The 26,845-nt window shown below is 44.5% G+C and overlaps 2 protein-coding genes across 5 annotated transcripts in view; one reads left to right on the top strand and one right to left on the bottom strand.

Annotated features, from left to right (window-relative positions):
* The window catches only part of LOC125429865 (zinc finger protein 160-like), a 44,314-nt gene extending 42,772 nt beyond the window's left edge, over positions 1 to 1,542 (bottom strand). The window contains exon 1 of the mRNA XM_048491400.1: positions 1,450 to 1,542. Coding sequence (XP_048347357.1) covers positions 1,450 to 1,468 — 19 coding nt within the window. The 5' untranslated portion in view covers positions 1,469 to 1,542. The remainder of the gene's footprint in view (positions 1 to 1,449) is intronic.
* Positions 1,543 to 3,776: 2,234 nt separating this feature from the next.
* On the top strand, positions 3,777 to 26,845 carry LOC125428533 (zinc finger protein 585A-like). 4 transcript variants are annotated; one of them, XM_048488763.1, is made up of 12 exons: positions 3,777 to 3,954; positions 6,239 to 6,339; positions 8,099 to 8,300; positions 11,493 to 11,637; positions 12,757 to 13,175; positions 14,804 to 14,921; positions 16,198 to 16,302; positions 17,400 to 17,552; positions 19,061 to 21,250; positions 23,686 to 23,744; positions 24,856 to 24,925; positions 26,313 to 26,845. In XM_048488763.1, the coding sequence occupies exons 2-11, from the start codon at positions 6,269 to 6,271 to the stop codon at positions 24,898 to 24,900; spliced, it is 3,507 nt and encodes a 1,168-aa protein (XP_048344720.1). In that variant the 5' UTR covers positions 3,777 to 3,954; positions 6,239 to 6,268; the 3' UTR covers positions 24,901 to 24,925; positions 26,313 to 26,845. The 4 variants fall into 4 exon arrangements, with proteins under 4 accessions (XP_048344720.1, XP_048344718.1, XP_048344721.1 ...); XM_048488761.1 differs by having other exon boundaries at positions 17,397 to 17,552; XM_048488762.1 differs by having other exon boundaries at positions 3,862 to 3,985; positions 17,397 to 17,552.

The following is a 26,845-nucleotide window of genomic DNA, read 5'->3' as shown; positions in this document are numbered from 1 at the left end:
GACCACCTCAATGATTCATAATGGTGTTCTGGAAAGGCATTTCGCAGACAAGAAACCACTACAGAAAAGCCCCCACATGTGCTTAAATACCCACCTCACACCCAAAGGCTCACAGAGAAAACACTCAGTAAATAATCCCAGCTATGTGGTGTAGGTGGTCAATTTGGCACTCTGGTTCCAGGAGGTTTAGGGCTTTAGAAGTCACAGCCAGCATTTTGAATGAAATTGAGAAGAGAACAGACAACCAAAGCCTACTTCTTAATGCTGGGGAGATAAATTCCTGATTATCCTGATGAATTCTGATATCCTGATTATCCTGATAAATTCATTATCTGTAGCCTATAGATGCTGGAAGCTTCCAAACAGTCTTCAAAGACAGCCCCATGTGAAGTATGCTACAGTAGTCCAAGCTGGATGTAATTAGACCATGTAGAACTGTGGCCAAATTCTGGCAACCAAGAAACAGAAGAACAGCCCTGCTCATGGTGGCCAGCCAGCCATCAGTTCCTCTGGAGAAAATGGTTACTCTAGAAGTTGGACTCAGCGGCATTATACATCACTGACATCCCTCTCCTCCCCAAGCTCCACTCCCAAACCGTCAGGAACAGCACACAAGAGGTTTCACAACCCTAATGCTACCAGATCAGACCAGGGATCCCTCTATGCAGCTTCCTATTCCTCTCCAAGGGAGGGAAGGTATAGCCCGATCTTGTCAGATTCTGAAAGCTAAGCAAGGTCACTGCTTGGAAGGAAGACTGCCAAGAAAGACTCTACAGAGTGAGGCAATGGCCAACCAACTCTGCTTCTCACTTCCTCTGCTGTGATTCCTCTGCATAAGTCAGCAGCAACTTGACAGCACCTTAGGCACATTTTCCCCTCCAACAAATGACGTGAAGCCCCCCCTTCCCCAAGCTTCCCCCTGCTGTTATTTCTCCACCAGTGGTATTCAGAGGTTTACTGCCTCTGTGCATGGAGGTTCCATTTAATCACCACAGCTTAGCCAGTGATGTATTACAACCAGTGAATCATTTGGGATGAGACAAGACACCTACACAGCTCTTTTTTTTTTCTAGTGGGGTCGCTGTGTTACATGAAGCAACACCCCCCCCCCCCGCCCCCTAAATTTACAAGATCTTACACTCAGGAAGCCTCGATTACAGCCACGTTGCTGGAATATAGTAAATATTTTATTTATAGATTCTTTACTGCATTTATTTATGTAAGTCTCTTTACTGCAACAGCCCATAACGTCAGTATTAAAAAAATACCGCTATTTGCAGAAGATAAGCAATGAGAGATCCTCAAATGCCCTCTGCAGCAACCGGCTGCCAGTATTCGTAGACTCGTTTTTCCGAAATCTGAACGCCACCAGCTTGGCTCCTTCGCCAGTCCTCAATGGCACCAGGCTTGTCTCCCCCTTCTTCGCCCCCTAACGCGTTATCGACCTACCAGATCTCTTGCAGATCATCTGGTGCGGTATTCAAAGGCCGCTTCCCCAGGGTAGGGGGCAGGGCTGGCAGGAAGACCCTCTGCAGATGCCCCCTCCCCTCTTCCTTGCAAGGCTTTTCTAGGAATGCACTCTCGGTGGGATTAACCCTCAAGAGGACTGGTAACTTATTTAGCAACATAAAAAAAAATAAGCACATATCAAAGATCTGGAAAAGAACTCCTAGTCAGTGATTGAGGGATGATATTGGAAAAGAGAGATAGATACAATTTTATCTCTTAAATCCAAATAACTGAAATGAAAATTTATATAGCACTGGCTTTATTGGAAGCAGTGTGCATAATGGTTAGGGTATTAATGTAAAGTTGGGAAATCCAGATTCATATGATGCTAGTCTGTGGGAGGGAAGGCCTCATAGTATAGCCAATCTCGTCAGATTGTTGCCTTCTCTAATTTTCAGATACGAGATTGGTTTACTTGATGCTAATATTTAACTAATGAGTGCCACATCAGCAAATAAAAACTTTGCATGTGATCACAAATAGTCTTTTGAATATTTTAAAAAACAGAAGTCCAAGTACAAACACAGGCATAAAGTTTTATCCTGAAAACTGTTACAGCAAACTTACATTTCCTCATGTTGTGGTGACCCCCAACCCTAACATTTATTTATCCATTTTACAGATGGAGAACACTGATGCAGTCTGTGAAAGGGTCATTCGACCCCCAAATCATCTCTTTATTCTACGTATGTCTGTCAGTTAGGTGCTATCTCATAATATTCAGTGGGGTACAGTTTATTTATTTTTATTTATTTTTCAGAAGATGCGCTTTTTCCTTGGCCTCCACTTTTTATCTTCACCTGTTATGAGCTGCTTGCTCTTGTTTATACTGGTTTTGCCTTCTCTTTCAAGTTTGCTATCTCCCATCCTTCAGTTCTTCATTGTTTTAACCCGTTAACTTTCTAGCAGTTTTTTAGTAGGGCCCCTTCCGCACATGCAGAATAATGCACTTTCAATCTACTTTCAGTGCACTTTGCAGCTGGATTTTACTGTGTGCAATAGCAAAATCCACTTGCAAACAATTGTGAAAGTGGATTGAAAGCGCATTATTCTGCATGCGTGGAAGGGTCCTAGGAGTGAGACTTACAGGATCTCAGAAGCTAAGCAGGATCAAAGAAGACCCTGTAGAGGAAGGCAATGGCAAAATACCTCTGCTTCTCATTTGCCTTGGAAGCCCCTTGCTGATGTTGCCATGAGTCGACTGCAACTTGATCGTATTTTGCTTGTGCTCATCCCTGTTCTGTGTGTGAGTGTATAAGTTTTTTCTTAGTTATTTATAGTGGAAGGTATTTACTTCGTGGTTGCTTTCACAGGCCAACAATTCTCTTTGTTCCTTGTGGACATGTAGGATAAAGTTGCAGTTCCAAAGCACATTTCCCTGGGAGTAAACTGTATACTAACCACAATAGGACAAACTGAGGGAAGGAGGTCACAAACTCCATATTGATCTCCCAACTGAACATGCAGGAATGGGAGGGGGCAATGCAAAGAAACAAGAAAAGGCACCATGTAGATTTTGAGTGGGTAGGAAAAGCAAAGTGGCTCTCTCAAGTTTGCACTGATGCTGCTGCCCACACATGGCGTCCATCTCCTCTCCAAAAGAATCCTGAAGTGTGAGATGTGCAGCACTTGGTCTTTTTCCCTCCTCTAGGATGGGGAAGTTGTAAAGTGTGAGTGTGTGTGTGTGTGTACACTTTTGGATTGGTGGATTTGACCTGTGTTTACACAGAAATAATCTCCCCCTCAGTTCAATTGGGTTTACTTACTCGCAAGCTTTGTAGCTCCTGTACAGAAAAATAATAATAATAAACCCGGAAGCCTCCACTCAAGCTCTGCAAAAAAAGTTTTTTTTAAAAAAAATTATGTTGTCTTCCGATTCATTTAAATTAATAGCCTGACCTTGACACAAATGTAAGGCCATTCTATTGAATCCATGACTTTACGCCGCCCCAAAGCGTGCGCTGCTCTGTGCGTGCTCTTAATGACTCCTGGCGACCCTATGAAGCAATGTCCTGCGAACCGTCCTGTGATGCTACCGCCAAGAAATGCAGATTTTCTTCCCGGGTGATCCCTCCTCCCACCGCATAACGTCTTAAACTGTAAAATTACTCTATATTCTTTTTCCTCCATAACCCCCCCCCCTCCCCTCCCCTCCCCAGGCCATCGCAATCTGCTGCGCAAGCGCACTTGGTCTGTGCTTCCTTGCAGGGGCATCCCCGGTTATTTGGGCGCCGCTTTTTTGCGGGGAGAGGGGAGCCCCTGCGAGAGTCAACATTACCAGCGAGTCCAACTTTCCTAGAGAGGCAGGACATTTTGGACAGGCGCTCCACCGCGGACGTTACTTCCCGTTCCGTTCTTTCCGGGCAAAGAGGGAAGTCGTGTTGCCTCGGAAGAGCCGATCGTCGGCTGTTGCGTGGAGCGAGAAGCCCGCGAGGGGTGTGCAAGGTGAGCAGTTTTGGCGGGGAAGGAAGGAGAGGTGAGATTCCTGCGGGGCAGGAGGTGGGGCGGGGAAGAATCTGGGGATTGATTTGCTATCTCGGTGAAGATCCTGAGCTGCGACCCCGAACGGCCCCGACAGGTGACTGTGCATGGGCAGTTGCCAACTTTCCAAACCCGTCGTGCTCCTGTGCTCTTTGACCTCGGGGAGAGGCGAGCATCTTGTGCTGCCTGCCAGGAAAAAGCTTCCCCCACTCCTCCTGGTGTAAGGCAGATCGACACTCAGGAGCAGGCCAAGCAGCCTTACTTTCCGTGGTTTGTTGGCAAACGTCAAGTTGGGCAAGTCTGGTTCGTTCTGTGTTGTTGCTTGGATGATTGCTTGCCTTTCTCCATATATTTTTAAATTATAACCCGCCCTGAGACTGTACAGATACAGATAACCTTTAATAGCATAGTACAAAGATTCAAAATAAAAGACAAAAAGATTAAAAGACAAAATAGAAAGCAAAATTAAGATCGTTTGTTTATGACCATGTGTAAAAACCTGGCCGTTTGCTTTAAGGCATTGCTGGATTTGTTGTTTAACAGATAAACTGTCTTCTGCTGGTCTGTCCAACACTCTAAGTGTAACCTCTATCTGTGGGTTCTGTGGGGCAGAACTTGGAATGAGTTTGCAACAACAAATTTTAAAAACAAAATGGTTTACTTTCTTAACATATAACATCAACATTTAACATCACACTTCAAGGTCCTGTTCAGGTTGCATTTTCAAGTCCTTATATTTACAGTCTACTGATACTGCCAAGTCCAATTCTTCTTTGCAAGTGGGTTGGCTCCTGAAGACTCCAAGGGCTTGATGAACAGGATTCAACATGGTGAAGGTTTCCAGGAGAACTCTCACCCATTACAACCACAAAAAACCCTGAAACAATAAACTCAAACATTTACAACATAGCAAAAACAAACAGCTACCTTCCCAGTAGTTCCCAACAACATTGCAGTTACCTTAACAAGGTGTTAAGGGCTTATAGAAATCAAGGTCCGAGTCTGGTAGCCTTGTCTCCTCCAAAGACCTCTGCAGCCTTCTGTTGCTTTGAGTCTCCACCCCTTTCTGGGTCAACCCATTCTGAGCACGGGGGTTACATTAGCCCATCAATAAGGTTGAGAGGAACTTTGTTCTGGCCCGGTTATGAAGGGGGCAATAATACAGAACATGGTGTACAGTTTCTGCAGTTTTCAGCATACAGATTCAGAAACGTTCACTATGGGGTGTAATCCCTCAAAGCGGAAGGAAGCACATTGCATCTGGTCAAAGTGATGGTACGTCAGTGCTCCGGATCAAAGAGAGTGAACCAATATCTGGCCATGCCTAGGCGACCGAACGGGATGGCAAGGGAGAGAGGAGAGCAGAACTTTTTTGCATGAGCCATCAATTCCGGATGTTCTAATTCAAAAAGTCTAGATTTTATAGTGGAGATCATCTCGATGGGAGGGAGCATGGCTGTAACATCGGGAGGCAGACCCAAGGCATGTAGCTTCACTTCTATGTGGGCCCACCATTCAGTAGCATGCAGAGAGGCCTGGGCAATAATGCTCATGTCCTCATGCCTAAAGCAAAGCTGGATCCAGTGCTTGAACATTATATACCAAGCCCTGGTCTCCAGAAGATGTTGTCCAGCTTCTAGGCACAAGATAACATAGAGAACAGAGCGTGTCACTCCAAATATTTTATACAAAAAGGTATATTGGATCAGCTCGATATTTCTGTTCCAGGATTGAATCCATAAAGAAACACCATATAAAAGTTGCGGGCAGACTTTTGCATTAAATGCTTTAAGGACTGCAGGAAGAAATTGGTGACCCTTTCTGTAAAAGAAACGCAAGATACCGTTGGTTGTATTTTTGCTGGTGGCAACTATTCTGTTCCTGTGTGAGGATCCTCTTGCTCTATAATGGAAATTTAAGCCCAGGTATTTAAAGATCTTAACCTGCTCAAGTGCTTCCCCATTCATCGTCCAGTTAGAAGGGCACCTCAAGCTTGCAAAAACCATGGTTTTTTATTTGGGATAATTAATTTTAAGGTTGTTGTTATTACAGTATTCAGCACACCTGGCTAATAGTCTCTTTAACCCCATAGGGTACGTGATAACAAAATGGCATCATCTGCATAAAGCAGCAGAGATATCCTTGATTTACCAAGATAAGGGCTGTGCGTATCATGCCCTCCCAAAGAGTGAATGCTACTTTATTACTTTCTCCCTGCTTAACAGCTCTTTGCCTGTCTCCTTCCCAGTTCTTGGATGGGATCCATGCATTTGGCGCCATGGTGAAGTCTTGTTGTGCCATCAACTGCAACAACAAATTTTCGCTTGGCAATAACATCTCGTTCCACAGGTGAGTTTTTAAATTCTGTCCATGGCTGTCTTCTTTCTGGGCCTGCAGGCTTGATGAAGCTCTTTGGCTCAAATGGAATTGATTCAAAGGCAAAAAATAAAATCCCTTTCACATAGAAAGTTAGCATATCAGGGAGAAAGGTTCTCTGGTTAGTCTTTTCACTGGCACGCAGGCCTTTCTGATTAGTTTGCTTGCACATTTGTGCCCTGTTATTAATTGTGTTTTGTTACCCAAAATGGTGGGAATCTCTCTTCTTAAAGTGGGGAATTAGTGAGAGGAGACTCTTGGCTTAGCAAAAGGCCAGGTAAGCTTGGGTCTTTGTTGCCTATGTATATGGAAGTCAGCTATTGCAAGAAAATCCTCAGGAAAACAAAATAAAGTTTAACAAATTTATTTAGGGATAATTGGGGTACAGAAGGATACAATGATCAAAGCAGCAGAACACACACAGAGTCCTAGGATATACACAGTGTTGAATGAATAGATTTGGAATAGATTAAGGGAATTGGGGAATAAGGGATATAGTCACCTGATCTTGGAGTGGAAAGGCCCAATGAACAGAGGTGAATGGCCTGCGCTTAGCTCTGGTAGAAGAAAGAACAACACATTGTGGGAGACAATATCAACAGGCAGAGAGGTGTCCAGAGATCTTGAATGCTAGCTACTGGGAGAGGGGAGCTTCTTAAAGGGGAAGGCAAGAAAGAAACATCAGCCCTAATGGTTTGAGTCATTGATCTAATGGGTGAGTTATTAGCTTGATGCCTGAAGATGGGATGAAACTGATGAAATTACAGTTTCTATAACAATGACAGTGTAAATCAGCTGGTCATTAGAGAGAGATTACTCAGTGAAAGAAGTATTGGGTTAATACAACACTGACAGGAACACTTGGGACAAATACATTAGCAAGTGTCTTCTCAGGGTGGATAGTCCAGGGCTGGAAATGGGAACCGATGGCTTCTAAATGGATGCATAGTATTTTCTTTATCGTTTTAGGAAGGTGCGGTGGCTGTTTGCAAGGCAGATATGGGTGAGGGCAAATCCAGACAGGGTTTTACTTTGTCCTTGTGGGTACACTAACCAATGCAGAGAATGGGCTCCCCATTTTGCCACTGCACTGGTAGGCACCCCAAGAGTTGGCAGGATGGGTAGAGACACTGCTGTCTTAAAATCAGGGTTTCCCCCAACCCACCATGGGTTGGTCTGTTAACAGTCTGCACTATTGAAACAGCCTGTTATGTGGCTCTGAAACGTTATTGTATGTAGAAGCACTGATGTCTCTCTCAATTTTGGCTGATCTGTGATTGTAACAAGTAAAGATTGATTGAAGTGTTTTTGATACAAAGGAACATTCACTCATGTGAGGCTCTACCTATAGACTGGAGAGGTACAGGTCAGACCAAGGCCTGTCTACTGTTTGTGAGAACCAGATCTTAGGAATTTCATGGCTAGGTATGCTGTTAGACATCACTGTTGGTTCTATTGCCAGAATTCCTCCCTTGTCAAAACCTGTGAGGCTTGGGACAGTGACTTTCAAATCCCCACCTGGCTGTTAATTTTACTGGGTGATAGTGGGGCAGTCAGTCTGTCCAACCCCAACCTACCTGGTGAGGATAAAATGGAGGGGAGGAACCACAGGAGAGCAAAGGTGGGGTAGAAACAGAGAACTGGGCCTGCCAACCTATTTGTACTCAACACCTTGCCCATTTTTGTGCAAGTGCAAGATGACTCCTCTCCGTCTGTTGTTGAATGACTGCAGGTTTCCTCTTGGGAGGAAAGACCTAGTAAAGAAGTGGGTCTGGAACATTCGGCGGAAGAACTTTTGCCCCACGCGCCACCACGTCATCTGCTCAGAGCACTTCCAGGAGGACGACTTCCTTGAGAATGTGGCTTCCGGGCGGCGGTACCTGAAGCCCGAGTCCGTTCCCACAGTGTTCAACATCCCTGAGCGGCTGAAGAGGGTAAATGTCTCCATCGATCGTTCCTTGGGGATGTCCAACTTGAGATTTTGAGGATCTGTGAATTTTTTACCTCAAAAAGATACTGTGGGGGCAAGATATAGATCATGGTGATTGGCTCCAACAGAAGGGCCAGTTCTTTTGATTCACCCTTCAGTGACTTTCAGTCCTGATTGGGAAAGGGGGGAAAGCAGGCACAATTGGTATTAAAATGTTTTGTCAATAAATGTTCAAACATGGTGGATGGTGGGAGGAATGAGCACTGCTTGTTAACCACAGGAGTTAAATGCAGCGGTCCCCAACCATCTTGAGCCTCTGGGCGCCTTTGACATTCTCACACAGAATGGTGGGTGCAGCTATAAAATGGCTGCCATAGCTTAACCTTTGATCACAGTGAAGATTTTTTTCCTACTAGAAGAAGAGTTGATTTTTATAACCCACTTTTCTCAACTGTTACAGAGTCTCAAAGTGGCTCACCATCACCTTCTCTTTCTCTTCTCACACCTTGTTAAGTAGGTGGGGCTGAGAGAGTTCGTAGAGAACTATGGGTAGCTCAGGGTCACCCAACAGGCTTCATGTGGAGGAATGGGGAAACCTGGTTCACCAGATTAAAGTCCACTGCTCGTGTGGAGGAGTGAGGAATCGAACACAGTTCTCCAGATTAGAGTCCACCACTCCTAACCACTATACCACGAATTTTTATTCCTCTCTTGCCGTAAGAAAGCTATTTCACTATCCTTTATTCCTGGCCACCAGAGGGGGAATCTAAATTTTTAAAATGCCGAGTTTAAGAGTTGTGATCTGGAGACCACTGGTTCACTTCTCATGTTTGCCACAGACTTGCTTGATGTCCTTACTCAATTTCTCTCAGCCTCGCACGAGCGCATGAAGTTGCTTCATAATCCATCAGCCTCTGGGTCTGTGAAGATCAGCCTTGTGCATGTTCTCTGCCCAGCATTTTAATCGAAATTTCCTGGGGAAGGTAATAATGGAATAGAAGCAGGTTACTTTTCAGTCAGGGAAGGATTCACATCCACGAACTTGCTTCATGCTGAGTCTTTCAAGCTCAGCATTGTCCGCTCAGACTGGCAGCTGCTGTCCAGGGTCTCAGGCAGAAGTCTTTCCCATCAGCTACTACCTGATCGTTTTAATTGGAGAGGCAAGAGATTCAACATGGGAGCTTCTGCGTACCAAGCAGGGGCTTGGCTGAGCCTCAAATTCCCCATTTGTAACATGGAGGGTAATAATACTGGACTGCATTCCGGTGCTGTCTAAAAGATCTCTGAGAGATTATACAGGAAGCTCTTTCGACACTGAAAGCAGTATAAAAATGTTAGATGTTGGTGTTACAAGTATTTTTAATAATTTAGGCCCTTATTGGCATTCCATATTACAATAATTGTCCATAAAAAAACATAAATACATCAAACATATACACATAGTGATAGTCCCATGTGTAACGTTTGCAGTTCAGACTCTTATCAATAGTATAGTCCAAACGGACTCATCAAAGGTGCCATTCCTATATACTACTTTGCAGACCAAACAGAAGACTTATCGACAGAGCCTAGATATCATAATAACATACGATATTAAAAGTTTTACTATAAAACACAGGAATTCTTGCGGTGACATCAGGTAAAAGGTAAAGGAAAGGGGACAAGGAAATGGATGGATAGTTGGTCTGGCCGTATAAAAATCTAAACAATAAACAAATAAATTATTATACCAACTGGCAACCAATAGTAGAACTACGACATTTTCCATAAGTCACCCACAGGTTGCTTGACTTTGGATGATTGTAAACCTATAAGATACTGGCAGAGGTAGGCACTATATATCAGTAGCAAATGGTTAGTGAAACCAACATTATTGTCATTACAATGCTAGCAATATATTGCTTAGTACCCATCTAGGGTTACATCTATAATCTTTACGAGATATTTTGCTACGCTTTCGCAAAGATAAGGGTCAAGATTATCTAAGATTAAGGGAATCCTAAAGGCGTCGGTTAAATGATTGTATAGAAGTGGAGTAATGATGGATTGGGTCGTTCTGATCTTGGCGAATCTTGCACAATGAACCAGGAAGCTCTTTCGACACTGAAAGCAGTATAAAAATGTTAGATGTTGTTGTTACAAGTATTGTTGAGTTAGCACATCAGTATCTAAATTACTTGGGAGATATTGCCAGCTCATACTGAACCCAGTTAGCAATGGGTTCAGTTCTCCATAATGCCAAGAACCATATTTTGTTATAGTGGTGGCTGATTTGTGACATCAGGATTTGGCTTGCATGAAAGTAATGGTAGTCCCCTGTGCAAGTACCGGGTCATTACTGACCCATGGAATGACATCACACTGCCATGTTTATCAGGCAGACTGTTTTCGGGATGGTTTGCCACTGCCTTCCCCAGTTCACCCCCAGTACTCATTTTACCAACCTCAAAAGGATGGAAGACTTGAGTCAACCTTGAGCCAGCTACCTGAAACCAACTCTCGTTGGGATCAAACTCAGGTTGTGAGCAGAGCTTTGATTGCCGTACAGCAGCCTATCACTCTGTACCACGGGGGTGGCAAATGATAAGTCCTGGTTTGCCCCAATTAACAGTTTCCCCTGCCACCCCTTCAGGAAACCATTTGGTTTCCCAGCATGCACTGCAATAAAGACCACGCTGGGAACAACACAGGAAACCATAGTTAACTGTGTTTAATACTTTTATTTACTTCATTTACACTCTGTCTTTCTCCCCAATAGAGAGAAAGCAACTTACATCAATCTCCTGCCCTCATGATTTCCTCATGATTTCCTTTCTCTGTCAGAAAAAGGAAAGGGCTGTATTATTCAGCACCCATCCACACTGGCCTCTCTAGGAATTGTTAACATGTAGATTTAACCATTTAAAGGACTGTACTCCCTAGATAAACTACCCTAAAAAAATAGGTTAAACTGAGCGGATGTGACTGACTCAAGGTGATCCATCAAGCTTCTGTGGCAGGATAGGGATTCAAACAAAGGTCATGCAGATCCTACCTAACCAAACCAACTTCAAACAATGGTTTTCATACCCAAACTAACTGTAGTTGGTAGAGCGACCTATGTTAAGCATAACATGCTGATCACAGGGAATTTGTTTAATGTGCACTTTAACATCACGGATGACCTATTGTCACTTAAAGTACATTTGCTTGGCAGGGCCCGAAAAAGAGAAGGCAGCTGCTCCGCCGAAAGCCCCCTGATCCCGAACCATTGAAGCCCAAGACTGGCAGTTTAGAAGTGCCGTCCCCTGGAAGTGATGTCGTTGGTCTGGAACATTCCTATTCCCTTCCAGCAAGTCCAGGTAAATGAACACAGTAAAGTTTAAACAGAAGTCTTCAATGATACTGGCTGCGGGCTCCTTGAAAGGGCCAACTTGATATGTGAAATGAAGTTCCCTACTGTAAAGAACAGGGCTTATTTTTCCTTGATGGTGGGCACCTTAGAAAACAGCTTTTAAATTGAGAAGACACAGAACGATCCCCAGTGTTTTAATTCACCAGGGCATATAACTTGGAATCTCTTCAGAGATGAAACAGAATCAGGATCAGACCCCCACGGCCCACCAAAACCAGTCTCCCTGGATTGGGTTGGCCCCTGCCCCTATCCTATTGCTTCAGTGAACCAAGTTTATTTTTTACTTATTAAATTATGTATACCCCCACCTTTTCTTTGAGGCTAGGGTCCCCAACCTTTCTGAGCCTACAGACACTTTTGGAATTCTGACTCAGTATGGTGGGTACAGCCATAAAATGGCTGCTCGAGGAGGCGTAGCCTGCCACAAAATGGCTGCTGCAACTTACCGTTAGTCACACAGTGAAGATTATTTTGCAGCTGCTGCTGAAGCATTTTAGAAAAACTGCACAACTAATCAAATCTACAATGGTTATTCAGAAGCCTTGCCGGCCCGCCTGATCCTCTTGCTTTCTAAAAATACTTGAATGTCAGAAAAGGGATTAATGTGTCTCATGACACCCGTGGGCACCATGTTGGAGTTACATGCTTTAAGCTCAGATTTGAAACCTTCCTGTAAATCAGATCACTCTTGCATTGGTGGAAGAGCCACTGCAGTTGGAGGAAGGCTATGTGGAGGATATTTGACTCCACCCCTCTGATTGTAAGGAAGCAAAAGAGAAGGAGCAGCCATCTGGCTAGGGGGGAGCTATTGGGGAGAGTGTGCGTATGTCTATTCCAATTCAGCAGGACCATCCCAGAAGGTTGACTTAATGCAGAGAGAGGTGGCAGCTGGGGTAAAGAAGCAGCAGCATCATAGCTAAGTGGAGCTGCAGTGTCAAAGGTTCAGCAACCTTGGAGCTTTGTCAAGCACGGGCGACTCTGAGTGCAACGTAGCGGTACCGCTATCCACAATGCACTCCAAAGAGTTTGTGTCTCTGTCTTGGCATTTGTGTCTCTGTCCCTTCAGCCCTGGATCATCACTTGGCACCTATACGGGAGCAAGGCCCCGAAGACCGTGAAATAGGCAAGGGCCCCCGCCTCCTCCAGGCTCGGCCTAAGAGGGAGTGCAGGGAAAGGACAAAGTCAAGCTTCCCAGATGGGCCCCTGGCGAGCTCCAGCGCCGAGTGCCAGTGCTTCCGGCAGCTCCGCTACCAGGAAATTGACGGGCCCTTTGAGCTCTGCAGTCGCCTCTGGGAGCTTTGCCACCGGTGGCTGAAGCCCGGAAAGCACACCAAGCTGCAGATGTTGGACCTAGTGATCCTGGAGCAGTTCCTGAGCATCCTGCCTCCAGAGATGCAAAGCTATGTCCAGGGGGAAGATCCTCCTAACTGTGACCAGGCGGTGGTGCTGGCGGAGGAGTTCCTGCAGAAGCAACGACGTGGTGAGGTGAGAACCTTTTTGTCCTGGTGTTTCAAAGCACTGGGCACATGCGCAAAGATCATCGGTCCTTCCGGCAGCATTTTCCGAGAATGGCTGTTGTGGGTTTTCTAGGCCGTGTGGCCGTGGTCTGGTGGCTTTAACTCCTAATGTTTCAACCGCATCTGTGGCTGCCGTCTTCAGAGGCATGTCACTGTAAGATCTGTTTCTCTGTGGCACATAGAGAAACATCTCTTATCGTGACATGCCTCTGAAAATGCTAGCCACAGATGTGGGTGAAACCTTAAGAGCTAAAACCACCAGACCACGGCCACAGGTACCAGAAAACCCACGACAGCTGGTTGATTCCGGCCATGAAATCCTTCGACAATATACTTCCTGAGAGGCCGCTTGTTTGCTTATTTAAAATATTTGTTTCTCAGCCATAATGGCTCATAAGAACAGTAAGGCAGGAATTAAAAACATCAGTGTAGAACAGCTATTAATTTTTTTAAAAAAATGCATGTTTACAAAACGTAAATGAAGCAATTGGTATAAATAGCGTCCAAGTTTCAGAATTGTCAGGTGAAATTGAATGGGACGAAATACATCAAAATAGTTTGTCTTCATTCCTTTCCTTTTCCAGAAGGAGTTACGCCAGCCAGTCTTTGGAGGGGAAGGGAGTTTTGGGCTTAGGGGTCCCTCCTGCAAAGGTTCTGTTCCGATGCCGGCAGAAGCGGACTTTATTAGTGAATTGGTGCTTCTTCAAAGAAGTTTAGATGTTACCGGGGGAAGAATTAGCTGCCCTCAAAGAAGCCTAACTACCCCTGTTTTTCTGCACGATCCTTCAGCACGTGGAAGCAAGACCAGGGCAGGGACTCTTGCAGGACTGCATCAGGCAGCCACCTCCTGAGAAGACAAGTAATTCTGCTGCATCTCTGCCTGGAGTATGATTGTCCTGGGGCTTTAGTGGGTCGTCTTGCAGGACGAACTGCTTCCAGCAGAGGTTGATTGGACGAGGTGACCTGTGCCATCTGCAGGTGCCTCCGTCAGTTCATTTTCCCTTGGAGTAGAGTCGCGAAGTCACTGTTGGTTTAATTTAGGAAAAAAGGCAAGTCATGGGAGATATGAAAGAGGTCTAGAAATTTTTTGTATCGTGTGTAGAGAGCAGGAATAGGAGAACACTCAGCTGATACTAGAACCCAGGGACATCCACTGAAACTGAAGCGTGGAAGATTGAGGATAGACGCAAGAAAGAACTTTTTCGCGCGACTTGGAAGGCTTTAAAAGGAGGGTGGAGAAATTCATGGAAGACGGGGCTAACAGCAGCTAGCAGTCGTGAAGATCAGTTCCCCCCTGTTCCAGGGTGATAGGAAGCATATGACAGATGATGTGGGTGCAGTCATCTTCCTAAAGATGGCTGGTTGGCCACCATGTGAGCAGAATGCTGGACTTGCGGGGCCTGTGGTCTGATCCAGCGTGGCCCTTCTTGTGTCCTAAAGCACTTCTTGCTCAACCTTTCCTGAGACGTCTAGTTCACTTTGCCCTATTGACTGCAGCCAGTCTGCCAGAAGAGTCACAGGTTGGGGAAGTGGAATCTGGCCCCCTCGTCGACTTTGCCTGTCCTCCGGTTTCCTTCACCCTCTTTGTTGTTTCAGGAGTGGAGACCACAGGCTAAGAGGGCAGCCATAGCAGAGAAGTCTCCATCGGCCGTCTGGCATAAGCTTCAGTTCAAGGGTACCACAAAGGAGGAGGCTGCAAGTGGCAGCTTGCTGGGTAAGAATCCTTTGTACCTCCGCTACAGGACATGATAAAGTCCCTAGAACACATTCCTTCAGTCTCTCCTTTGCAGTACCTTGACATTTTGCAGGCTGATTGTGCAATTCTGTAGTCTTAATGCAAGGAAATGTCTTGGCTCCTGCCTGAAAATTGGGTCTGAACGATCACAGCAAATAAAAGGGATTCCCTTCGTGTACAAAGCATCCGGGTTGGCTTTTCACGGCCTGAATCAGTGTGTGAACATCCCTAACAAAGCTGCATGGCTGACTTTAAGCAAAACAAAAAAGAAGTCCAACTTAGACTTAGAGCATTGGGCTGTTGTGGATTTTCCAGGCCATGTGGCCATGATACGGTAGTTTTTCTCCTAACATTTTGCTCACAAAAGCATGGCCCAGAAACCCCCAATAGCCAGTTGATTCTGACTTTGAAAACATTCAACAATGCACTAACAGCATTTATTTAATGTATTCAATTACTGTATCCATTTAAGATGCCACTGGCCTTCTGCTTTTTTTGTCACAGTAGACTAACATAACTACTGTATTGACTTCAAGCACCCTGAATAGGTGTATTAACCATTTGTGTTTGCTAACACATGTACCACCTGTGGGTAGTATATCTGTTGCAGATTTCCAAACCAGGGACGAGGGCCAGAGAAATGGCAAGAAATCTTCTTTCTGTATATCCGTGAAAATCCTTTGTGGCCCAAACTGGGGGTCAGGTATCATAGTTAAGTTTGTGACAAAATTAACAAGCGGTAGTCCCTTGAGAAATCATGAAGATGGAAACTGTTTTGATGTTATCAGTATTTCATAGATGCTCCTTCCTCTACTTTCCTCTCACAAGAACATGGAGGCCCAATGGCACTCCTTTCCCACTTTCCTCTGACAAGAACATGGAGGCCAAATGGCACTCCTTTCCCACTGTGCTGATAGGAATTCTTGGCCTTTTTGACTTCGTATCAGCAGGCCCAGGTATGGTCCCTCTTTCATTGGAGAGCCAGGGTGGTGGTTAAGAGCAACAGACTCTAATCCACATGAAGCCTGTTGGGTGACCTTAGGTTAATCACAGTTTTCTCTGAACTCTCTCAGTCCCACCTACTTCACAGGGTGCGTGTTGTGGGCAGGTAAAGAGAAGGCAATTGTAAGCTGCTTTGAGACTCCTTATGGTAGAGAAAAGTAGGATATAAAAACCAACTCTTCTTTTGGGTGTTCCTCTCTGGAAGAGTGACTGAACCTCTCCTCAGGCATCTGCCTTTTTCTCTGTCCTCCAGGTGACGGGAGCGTGAGAGAGACCAGGGCAGAGAACGCTCAACTGGAAGGCCCCGCGTATGAAGAAGAAATGTCTCAAGAGATCGCTTCCTCCGTGACTGTTGAAAGTGGGTACACTTTATAGATATCTGCAGAAGAGGGAAGGGAGCTGTTGTTGCATCAGAGAAGGGCTTAAAAAGCAAAAAGCCTCCAGTTGTAATTTTTAGCCATGAAGTGATAGGAGTGACTGTCTTTTGGGCTTTTCTATGTGAAACGAAAGAAAGAAGCCAGAGGGGGATCCATTTTTATTCTGTTTGTTACAGTACTGTTGGCTTGTGTGTGCGTGTGCGTGTGCGTGTGCGTGTGCGTGCGCGTGCCCTTATGGATCCATGAAGTGACTGGTAGAACCGGAAGCCAGAAATGGAAGCACAGACTGTGCTACCTTTTTGAGCCAATTCTTGGGGGTGGGGTGTGTGCTAATGCGTCTAGTTCTCCTCAGCTAAACTGCTAGTTGGGCCGGTGCTGGGTTCAAAACACCATGATGTGCAACTGCTGTTTGAGCCATCTTTTCCAAGAAGAAGAGTTTGGATTTGTACCCTGCAAGTGGGTGTGAGAGAGAAGAGTGAAGAGTGTGAATTAAAAAACTGTAGACATCAGATTTTTTTTGCTAAGTATCTTTGACTGGATTGTAAAAAGGCATTGGTGTTTTCTGTGATGTCTTTCTGCTGGGAAACCTTTCACATCCCTGCTAATGGAAATTTAGCATACTGGGGTGAGGGAGAAGGGTTGTAACCTAGCATTTTCTCTGGTTTGCTAGTTTTCTGGGTGCAGGGCACTGTATTGTATGGAGGGAGTGATCAGTCATGTGATCCCACACTTGCATTAGTACTTCCCCCCCCTCCCCCGGCACACACACACGTGTTTTTAATGCCTCAATAAGAATTAGGCACTTGGCAGACCTAAAGTTCTGTGAGGTAAGTTAGGCTGAAAGTTAGACTGAAAGAGAACAACCTTGGTCGGGAAAGAGTGGGTTAGAATCAAATAATTAAATTAAAGTCACCTGATAATTGAGGGGGACCGATGCTCTAACCACTACACTACACTTTCCCCATAATATAGGCAGGTCAAGTCCTTATCTGTCATCATTCCGTAAACAGTGTGTTCGGTTCGTTGCTCTTGTTGTTTTCTTGGTTCTCATCGGGCACCGGGGGGCTTCTTACAGCAGGTGACATGTGGGAGAGTGACGTCGAGGGGGAGCCATGTGGAATGTCGACTGGAAACAAGGGCGTTGAGTCAGAAGGGAATTCTGAGAATCAAGACGGAACAAAGAATCAGGAGAGAAATGAACCAGCTCAGAAGTATGATGGGAAATCAGAAGGTAGCTCCTTTGCCACTGGTTCAGGATTACCAATCTCCCCTAATAGCAGAATGAAGTAGGAGAATCCTTAGGAAATCAATTACTTTTGGTTGCAGGATGTGACTCAGTGGGAGGGGCTGTGGAGCATCTGCTTGGCATGCAGAATGTCCCAAGTTCAATCCCCAGCATTTCGACTTTGAAAGAGCTGGCAGAAGGAGATGTGAAAGATCTCTGCCAAAAACCCTTGAGAACCACTGCCAGTTTGAGGAAGATGTTACTGACCTTGATAGAGCGATGCTCTGATTCAGGCAACTTCATGTGAGCTCAGTTTCAGGATGCTCGCCTATGTTAAGAGCTTTCTGCAAATAGGAAGCCACAATAGCAAGCAGAAAGCTGGGTTAGCCTCTTTTTCTCTAATGTCCTAGCTTTCTACTTGCAGGAGTATTTCTCCTTACTTCCTTCTTTAAAAAAAACCCATAGCAGATCATTTAATATAACATTCCCTACATATAGCTTAAAGTGCTACAATCCAGTTTTCTACACTGTTCCCACCATAGGGGTTCATGATTGGATCCCCCCCCCCCCCAATTGAGCCATATGGCCTTAGAAAGCGTCCTTTGGAGGGCCTTGTGTAGGTAAGGGCCATGGCCCTGTGGTTAGCTTAACCCTCCACCCTGTCCTGCTTCCAGGCTGGCTCTACGGCGAGGCCATCTGAGAAAGTTTATGCGGGTGGCAGATTTTGGGGCAAAGCCACCTCCTGTTTCTCCTTCCGTCAGTTCACAACTTCATTGCACAAGAGCCTGAGGAGACAACCCACCCACCCTCCTTTGTTCCCCAAGGCCTCTTCAAAAAGAGAGGGGCAAGTCACACAGACCAATTTCTGAACTCCTCTGAGATTCCTCCACTTTGCAAGAATTTGGCTGCTGGTTTTTTGGCTTCCTGTTTTCGGGGCAGCCAAAATGGTGGTCAAACAAACACCAGAGGAAGGCATTTCACAAGAGCCAAGGAATTCCTCAAAAGGCAAACATGCTTTAAGCCTCCACAGGTCATCTCCCTACTCATGGTGTGCCTGATTTTTTAAAAAATGATCCCCCTCACCTAACTGTATTATGCCTGTCTTTGTGTCCTATGTGGAGGTAAAATCACTCCCAACAAGAAATTTTAAAGGAAGTACAACTGTGGGGGGAGGGGGGTAATTGACTCACACCTTCCCTGTGCTGTATCTACAACCTATATCAGTGGTGGCGAACCTTTGGCACTCCAGATGTTATGGACTACAATTCCCATCAGCCCCTGCCAGCATGGCCAATTGGTCATGCTGGCATGGGGCTGATGGGAATTGTAGTCCATAACATCTGGAGTGCCAAAGGTTCGCCACCACGGACCTATATCTACAATCTGTAACAAAGCTGCCCTAAATTGTGCATCAGGTGTTCTGATTTCAGATCCCCATGTCCCATGAAGTTTGACGTTTTGATTTAGAAGCAGATATTCTCTGATGTATGTCTTCATTCTCCTCCTTCTGGCAGGTGATGGCCAAGTTCACGGGAATAAAGATGAGAGTTGTCAAGAAAGTGGAATCTCATTGGATAAAACCAAAGGGAAACTTGACCAGAGTATGAATATGGAAAAGATATCTGGAAATGTGGAGAAAGTGGAGAATTCCCAGCAAACCTTGCAAGGGAAAACACCAAAAGAAAATCCGTATAAATGTGCCCACTGTGGAGAGAGTTTCCATAAGAGATCACAGTTGGTTATGCATGAGAGGAGTCATACTGGGGAGAAGCATATCTGCTCTCAGTGTGGCAAATCTTTTTCTTACCAATCGGATCTTGTAAGCCATGAAAGAAGCCATACTGATGAGAAACCATACCAGTGCTCAGACTGTGGAAAAAGCTTTCGTGAGAAGGCATATGTTGCTCAGCACAAGAGAATCCACACAGGAGAGAGGCCATATGCATGCTCTGAGTGCGGAAAAAGTTTCTTCCGCAGAGGGTCCCTTATTTTACATGAGAGAATCCACACTGGTGAGAAGCTCTACCAGTGTTCAGACTGTGGAAAAAGTTTCAATCGGAAGCCACACCTCGCTGTCCACAAACGAATCCACACTGGAGAGAAGCCGTACAAGTGCTCGGACTGTGGGAAGAATTTCACTGTGAAATCTGCTCTTAATGTACATATGCGAACCCATTCAGAAGAGAAGCCCTACATGTGTTCTGTTTGTGGGAAAAGTTTCCGTGAGAAAGGAACACTTAATATACACAAACAAAGCCATACTTCTGAAAAACCATACCAGTGCTCTGAATGTGGAAAATGCTTCAGTTACACAGCGTCATTTAGAAGACACAAGAAGACTCATGCCAGAGGGTCTGCTGTCAAATCATATGAATGCCCTGAGTGTGGGAAAAGTTTCGGCCGCAAAGACTACCTTATTACACACCGGAGAATCCATACTGGAGAGAAACCTTATGTCTGTCCCATCTGTGGCAAAGGGTTCAACCATGGTGCAACTCTTGTTACACATAAGAGAACCCATACAGGAGAGAAGCCATATGAATGCTCTGAGTGCGATAAAAGTTTTAAACAAATTTCAGGCCTCATTACACACCGGAGAACCCACACTGGAGAGAAACCGTACGAATGTTCAGACTGTGGCAAACGCTTTATCTTGAAATCATACCTTGATGTACACAAGAGAATCCATACCGGAGAGCGGCCCTATCAGTGTGCTCAGTGTGGGAAAGGCTTCTCTTGCTCTTCTTACCTTTTGAGACATGAAAAAACCCATACGGGGGAAAGACCACATACATGCTCTGAGTGTGGTCAGAGCTTTCACTGGAAACGTTCCCTCATTATGCACAAGCGAAAGCACACGGGAGAACAGACTCTTCATGAATGTATGATTTGTAGCAAAAGTTTCAGCTGGACATCTGCTCTCGCTGTGCACATGAGGACCCACACAGGCGAGAAACCATATGTGTGCTCTGAGTGCGGGAAGCAATTCAGTGGCAAGTGGATCCTTATCCAACACCAGAGAATTCATACTGGAGAGAAACCATATGAATGCCCTGAGTGCAACAAAAACTTCCATGCGAAATCATCCCTTCTTGCGCACCAAAGAACCCACTCTGGAGAGAAACCGTATGAATGTTCTGAATGTTCAAAAAGCTACAGTGTGAAAGCAAACTATGTTGCGCACATGAGGACACACACTGGAGAAAAACCTTATGAGTGCTCTGATTGCGGGAAAAGCTTCTATAAAAAAGATCGCCTAATGACACACAAGAGAACCCACACAGGAGAGAAACCGTACCAATGTTCTGTATGCGGGAAAGGGTTCAACTGGAAAGTTGGTCTGATTAACCACATGAGAATCCACACAGGAGAGAAACCTTATGCATGCTCCGAGTGCGGGAAATGCTTCCATAAGAAAGATCACCTTGCTAGACATGAGATCATTCATACGGGCGAAAAACCTTATGAGTGCTTCGAGTGTGGTAAAAGCTTTAATCAAAAAGTAGCCCTTATTGTGCACAAGAGGACTCACACAGGTGAGAAACCGTATAAATGCTCAGAGTGTGGAAAAAGTTTCAGCTGGAAAAAATCCCTTATTACGCACAAGGCCGCCCACACAGGAAAAAAGCCCTATGAATGCTCCAAATGTTCAGAAAGCTTCCACAGACGTTCCCACCTTGCAGAACATGAAAGCACACACACAGGTGAGAATGCATGAAAATGTAATTAAAAACTTGAGGGGAGATCCCCTCACCCCACACTGGTCTTCATCATTATTGTGGAATCCACTTTGGGATGACCCAGTAACATGAATGGTTAATTGTTCATTTGTGGTTACAACTGATCCTGAAGGAGTACAAAACATATATGAAACTCACATACATTCTCCTGCAATGAATGGGCTATTCTTTCATTATTTTTTTGTTATTCTTACCCATTCCATGCATATGATTGGGCTGCCTCATGTACAGAGCTTGTTAGTTTCCCTTTTTCATTTGAAAGCTTGATCTAAAGATAATCGGAGTCGTCTAGACCTCAAGTATGGCAAAGGTTTATGAGCTGGATCTTAGGACTCTGAAAGAGTTTAACATTGGAAGAAGTGGTGCAGGTAGTGACCCTAGTTTAGATATCACACCTGTAGGTTTTATTTTTATAGTCCAAGGATATGATTATAAATAGTGGTGTTATCAAGGTTGGAGTTGCTAAACCCCTCCCAAGTGTTGGTAGCAAAGAGAAGAAGAAAAGAAGGATTTATACTCCTCCTTTCTCTCCTGTAAGGAATCTCAAAGCAGCTTACAAACTCACTCCCTCTCCCCACAATAGACACCTTGAGGTAGGTGGACCGAGAGAGTTCTCAGAGAACTGTGGCAAGCCCAAAGTCACCTAGCAGGTTTCATGTGTAGAAGCATGGAAACAAACCCAGTTCACTAGATAAAAGTCCGCCACTCGTGTGGAGGAGTGGGGAATGAGACCTAATTCACCAGATTATGGTCCGCCACTTTTAACCATTGTGTCACACTGGCTATTTTTCAGAGCCCCTGGAGATTAGGGGTAGAGGCTGTGGCTCAGTGGAAGAGTCTCAGCGTCACATGCAGAAGGTTCCTGGTTCCCTGGCATCCCCGTTAAAAGGAGAGTAATAGCTGATGTGAAGACCACTCCCTGACACCCTGCGGCATTTTTGCCTGTCTGAGTGGACAATACTGACTTTGATGGACTAGGGGTCTGTTTCAGTATAAGGCTGCTTCCTGTGAGGGGAGAGGGCTTTGTAGATTTTAACAGCCCACATGAATATTGCAAAAGCTTACCCGTGGCTGGTGTGGACTGACAGAGCTCCCACATTTTGTAAAAGGTTGCATCCACTTGTGTGATGTACCACCTGTGCAAAAGCCCTCTCTCTTCGGAAACTGTTGAATACTGAACTGGACCATTGTTCTGTCATGGTCAGTACTGTCTTCTCTGATAGGCAACGGCTATTAAAGTTTTCAGGGGGAGATCTTTTACATGATTGGAGATGCCAAAGGTTGAATCTGGAACCTGCATGCAAACCAGACATGGTGCCCTGTGGCATCTTGGAAATGTGCTTATGGCAGATCTTTCCTCTTTCCACATTGCTCTGAGGGACCCCTTGAAAAGGCTTTGCTGGAGGTTTATAGGACCACTTTTGACAAAAATCCAGATGCAGGGGTGGTGTGGCATGAAGGAGGGAGAATTGTATGAAGTTGACCCTTCCACCTTGCTCCAACCAAATTTATGGTTTGTTTCATTTTTTCTCCCCAATGAGGTCCCAAAGTGACTTACACCATTCTCCTTTCCTCCATTTTATCCTCACAACAACTCATTGGGACAGGTTAGGCTGAGAGGATCTGACTGGCCCACGGTCACTCACAAGCTTCCCTGGAATAAGTAGGGACTCACAAACCTGGGTCTCCCAGATCCTAGTCCTATGATTTTTAACCACCTTACCACACCGTCTTTCTTTTGCTCTACTTCCTTCCCCAATGAAAGAGCAAATTCCAAAGTTGTTCCAAAGTGGAAGCAGTCACAAACTAATTCACGTTTTATCTGCACTGTACTATCTTTGTATCTTTAGAGTATCCAGTCGACAAGTATTTCAGGTGGGTGGCTATGTTAGGTTGTAGTAGTAGAATGAAAATTCAAGTCCTGTAGTGCCTTAAAGATCAAGAAAACTTCCTAGGATGTAAATTTTCATGAGTCAAAGTTCATTTTCTCAGATACAAATGAGATCCGAAATTCATCAGCCTTATATCCTGATCCAAAAGTTGGAGGTTTCTGGCCTGGATATAAGGGTTGATGGATCTTCAGCTCTATTTATATCTGTCCAAGTGAACATTAACTCTCATGAAAGTTTATATCCTGGAGAATTTTATTGGACTTTAAGGTACTACCAGACTCAAATTTTAATCAAAGAATGAAAACTCAACCAAAACAAACTTCAGTTCACCAGATAAAAACCTGCCATTCATGATGAAATCCTGAGTGTGGTTAAAATTGTTTTCTTTTCTCCGGTCTTATGGGGGGCCCCAAACATCCCACAGACCATAAGTAATCAGTGGACAAGTGATGCAGTAGTCTCTTTAATGGCTTCCTTCTGTTGAGATCAATCTTTTTTTTTTGTCAGTTTCAGCTTTTGTGGCTGTGCCTCAAGAACTCTCCGTGGAAGAAATAAACACTGCTGTGGTAAGAGAGAAGTAAACAATCTTGCTTTACTCTAGGAAATGATAATATGGTTTGTGAATTTCTGTCTTTCAAGGGCTATTGACTGCAACACAGAAGGCTAGATCCATGTGGTTTTTTTGCCATTTCCATTTGGTTACTGATATTGGTTAATGTAATAATGTGCATTTAGGTGCAGACATGTGCATTCTTACTTGAAAGCTAGTCCAGTTGAAATCATTGGGATTTGAAGTATGAGTAGACGTGTAGGATCAGGCTCCTACGGATGCTTATGCTTAACCTATACTTTGTTGAGCACCACATTTGATCCCAGAAATCTTAGGCTTGTTAATAATCCCACCATGTGTGCAGAAAACCCTTGCAGGTCATGTGCAGGGTACAGAGTTGCCTAAATGCATTACATGCTCCATCCATGTTGCAACCTCTCTGGTGTCCAGTGCATAGGAGATCCATGACCTGGTACACTTTTTGGTAGTATTGGATACTGTCCACTTGGACATTGACATGCCTAGAACTAGCAGGAATGCTTTCATTTTCCTGTTCAATATTCAGACCTCTTGAACTCAAGCATAGCTCCTCTTTGTATTGTACAGACTTACACAGAATTGAAACTGTTATCTTTCCACCTCTGTGGCCTATATTGCTTGAAAATGGCTCCCTGAGATCTCAGGCACATGAGGGTCTCTGTTACACAAGATCCACTTCAAATGGAAATGCTAGCCCCATCTTGTCAAATCTTGGAAGCCAAGCAGAGTCTGCCTTGGTTAATGTTTGGATGGAGACCAGCGAGGAAGCCCAGGAGTCACTATGCAGAGGCAGGCAATGACAAACCATGTCTATTTGTCTCCTGCCTTGAAAACCCCACAGGGTTGTTGTAAGTTAGCTTGGACTTAACAGCAAAAAAATTATTTATTTTTGCATGTGAAACAGGAGCTGTACCCCTAAGCACCAGCACCCTCCCTGACAATCTGTTTTGAACCATGTGGAATACTGCCCAGCAAGCTGTTTTCAGCCCACCCAAACTCAGGTGTAAGTCAGGCCTGAGCAACCTGCCCCAATTTTTCTTACCTATGACTTGAAGTCTTCTTTAATTTGACTCTTTTTTTTGTTTCAGATGAATTTGGATTGCAATACTTTTATTCTGACTACCGTGGTGTAAATTGAGATTATCAGAAAAGCTGAATGTAAGTAAGATGCATTCTGGCAAGATCTAGCATGGTGTTGTGATTAGAGTGACAGACTTAGGACCAAAGTAGATGTGATGGCATCCTCAAGGACACTGTTGCCATTTTAAAGTGATTTTGAAATGCCTTGAAGACACACTCCTGATCAGCAGGCCTGCACCACAGCGCTCTAGTTTCCCTCAGTACCTTTTCAAATACTGAAACAGCCACTGGGGTACAGTCATTTGCATTTGATAAGGTGTGGGGTGGGAGTGTGAGATACTCTCAGCCCTCCACACTGGAGGCCCGATCAAGATCAGGCTCTCACAGCTTTTTAAAATGTCTGATTTGGAACTTACGCACCTAGGAGCCCTGGTTCATAAATTCCCCCTCTGGTTGCAAAGCTCAGCGTGTCATTTTGTGCCAGTCACTCTCAGCCTAGTCTGCCTCACATGGTTATAGGGAAGGTAAAACGAGAGTCAACATTGTACAGTGGATAAGAGTTGTGGACTCTAATCTGGAGAACCAGGTTCGATTCCCTGCTCCTCCATATGAAACCTGCTGGGTGACCTTTGGCCAGTCACAGTTCTGTCAGAACTCTCTTAGCCCACGTGGAGGCAGGCAATGGCAAACCACCTCAATGGCTCTTTCCTTGAAAACACTGTGGGTCACCATAAGTCAGCTGTGATTTAACAGCCCTTTCCACATCAAAAATTGTACAGCTATATATGCCTCACTAAACTATATGGGAAAAATGGTTCATAGAATCATAGAGTTGGAAAAGACTCCAAGGGCCATCGAGTCCAACCCCCTGCAATGCAGGAACACATAATCAAAGCACTTTGTGCTTAGAGAAATTCCCCTTCTAAGATGGCATTTATTTATTTATTTAATCAGCCATACATTTCACATATACATATACTCAAAAGTGGGATGCTGAGTCCAAACAGGGTGTCAAAGTGACCCTGAAAAGTGGCGAGGGAAAGGGCATAAAATTAAGAAAACTTGGTTGTCAGTCTTCTTCAACACCGTATTTTGCATATTCTTCAACCTTAATTGTATCAATTTCTCTCTGGTGTAATTTCTCTCCTCCCCCTGTAATTTTGTTATGATTGGCAAATGTATTAAATTGATAATGTTGGGTTTATTTTTACCCCTGCTTGTAGAATGGGAAAATGGCAAGAACATAGAAGGTGGAATGGATAAAGTTTGTCTTATCTTCTCTCTGGTGCCTTTACTGGTGAAAAGAATTACCTTCATAAAAGGCAGTTTTAAAAAAACTTTTCCTTGCAATCATTCTCAACCCCCTCCCCCTACTCTGGTTTTTAATGTTGTTCCTTGACTTTGGAATCTAATCAATTAACCTAATGAGATTCTCCAATCTAACATTCCTTTCCGTTCTTTGCAGGACTCTGGAACGTGGCCATTCTACGCAACCCGGTAGACAAGCTTTCTTTCACATGCAGCAATAGTGCTTTGTTAAATATAATCTGTGGAAAACCGCATCCCTTTCTGGTGTCTCGCTGTCTTTCAGACTGCTTATAAATTACTGCAATTTCTTCCAAGAAACTCTCTCTCCCGGCCTTCTGAAAACACCTATTTTTCAGTTAAGGTCCCATGCAAATCTTAATTTTTTTTAGCTTTTCTTAGTGGAATATCATGATTGCTGCGTGGTGTGTAAACAAATGTGACTATTTACTATATTTTGAGAATAAGCCCTGGAGAAGTATCAATATATTGGGCTATGATTGTGAGCAGTTCTTGGAAAGGATTCTTATATTTTCATGTCCTGATCTGGTCATTAAATACCATTTAATTGTGGGGATCCATCTTTTCATTCTCTGTTATAAACTTCCCTTGTTAACTTATGTTACTTATCTGTGTTTGGGAATATATGCAGACATCACTGTTACCCATTTAATAAATCGGATTATCTTGCGA

Source organism: Sphaerodactylus townsendi, linkage group LG03, assembly GCF_021028975.2.
Source record: "Sphaerodactylus townsendi isolate TG3544 linkage group LG03, MPM_Stown_v2.3, whole genome shotgun sequence".
Classification (NCBI taxonomy): Eukaryota; Metazoa; Chordata; class Lepidosauria; order Squamata; family Sphaerodactylidae; genus Sphaerodactylus; species Sphaerodactylus townsendi.
Note: the sequence above shows the minus strand (reverse complement) of the source record. Positions and strands in the feature narration are given on the sequence as shown.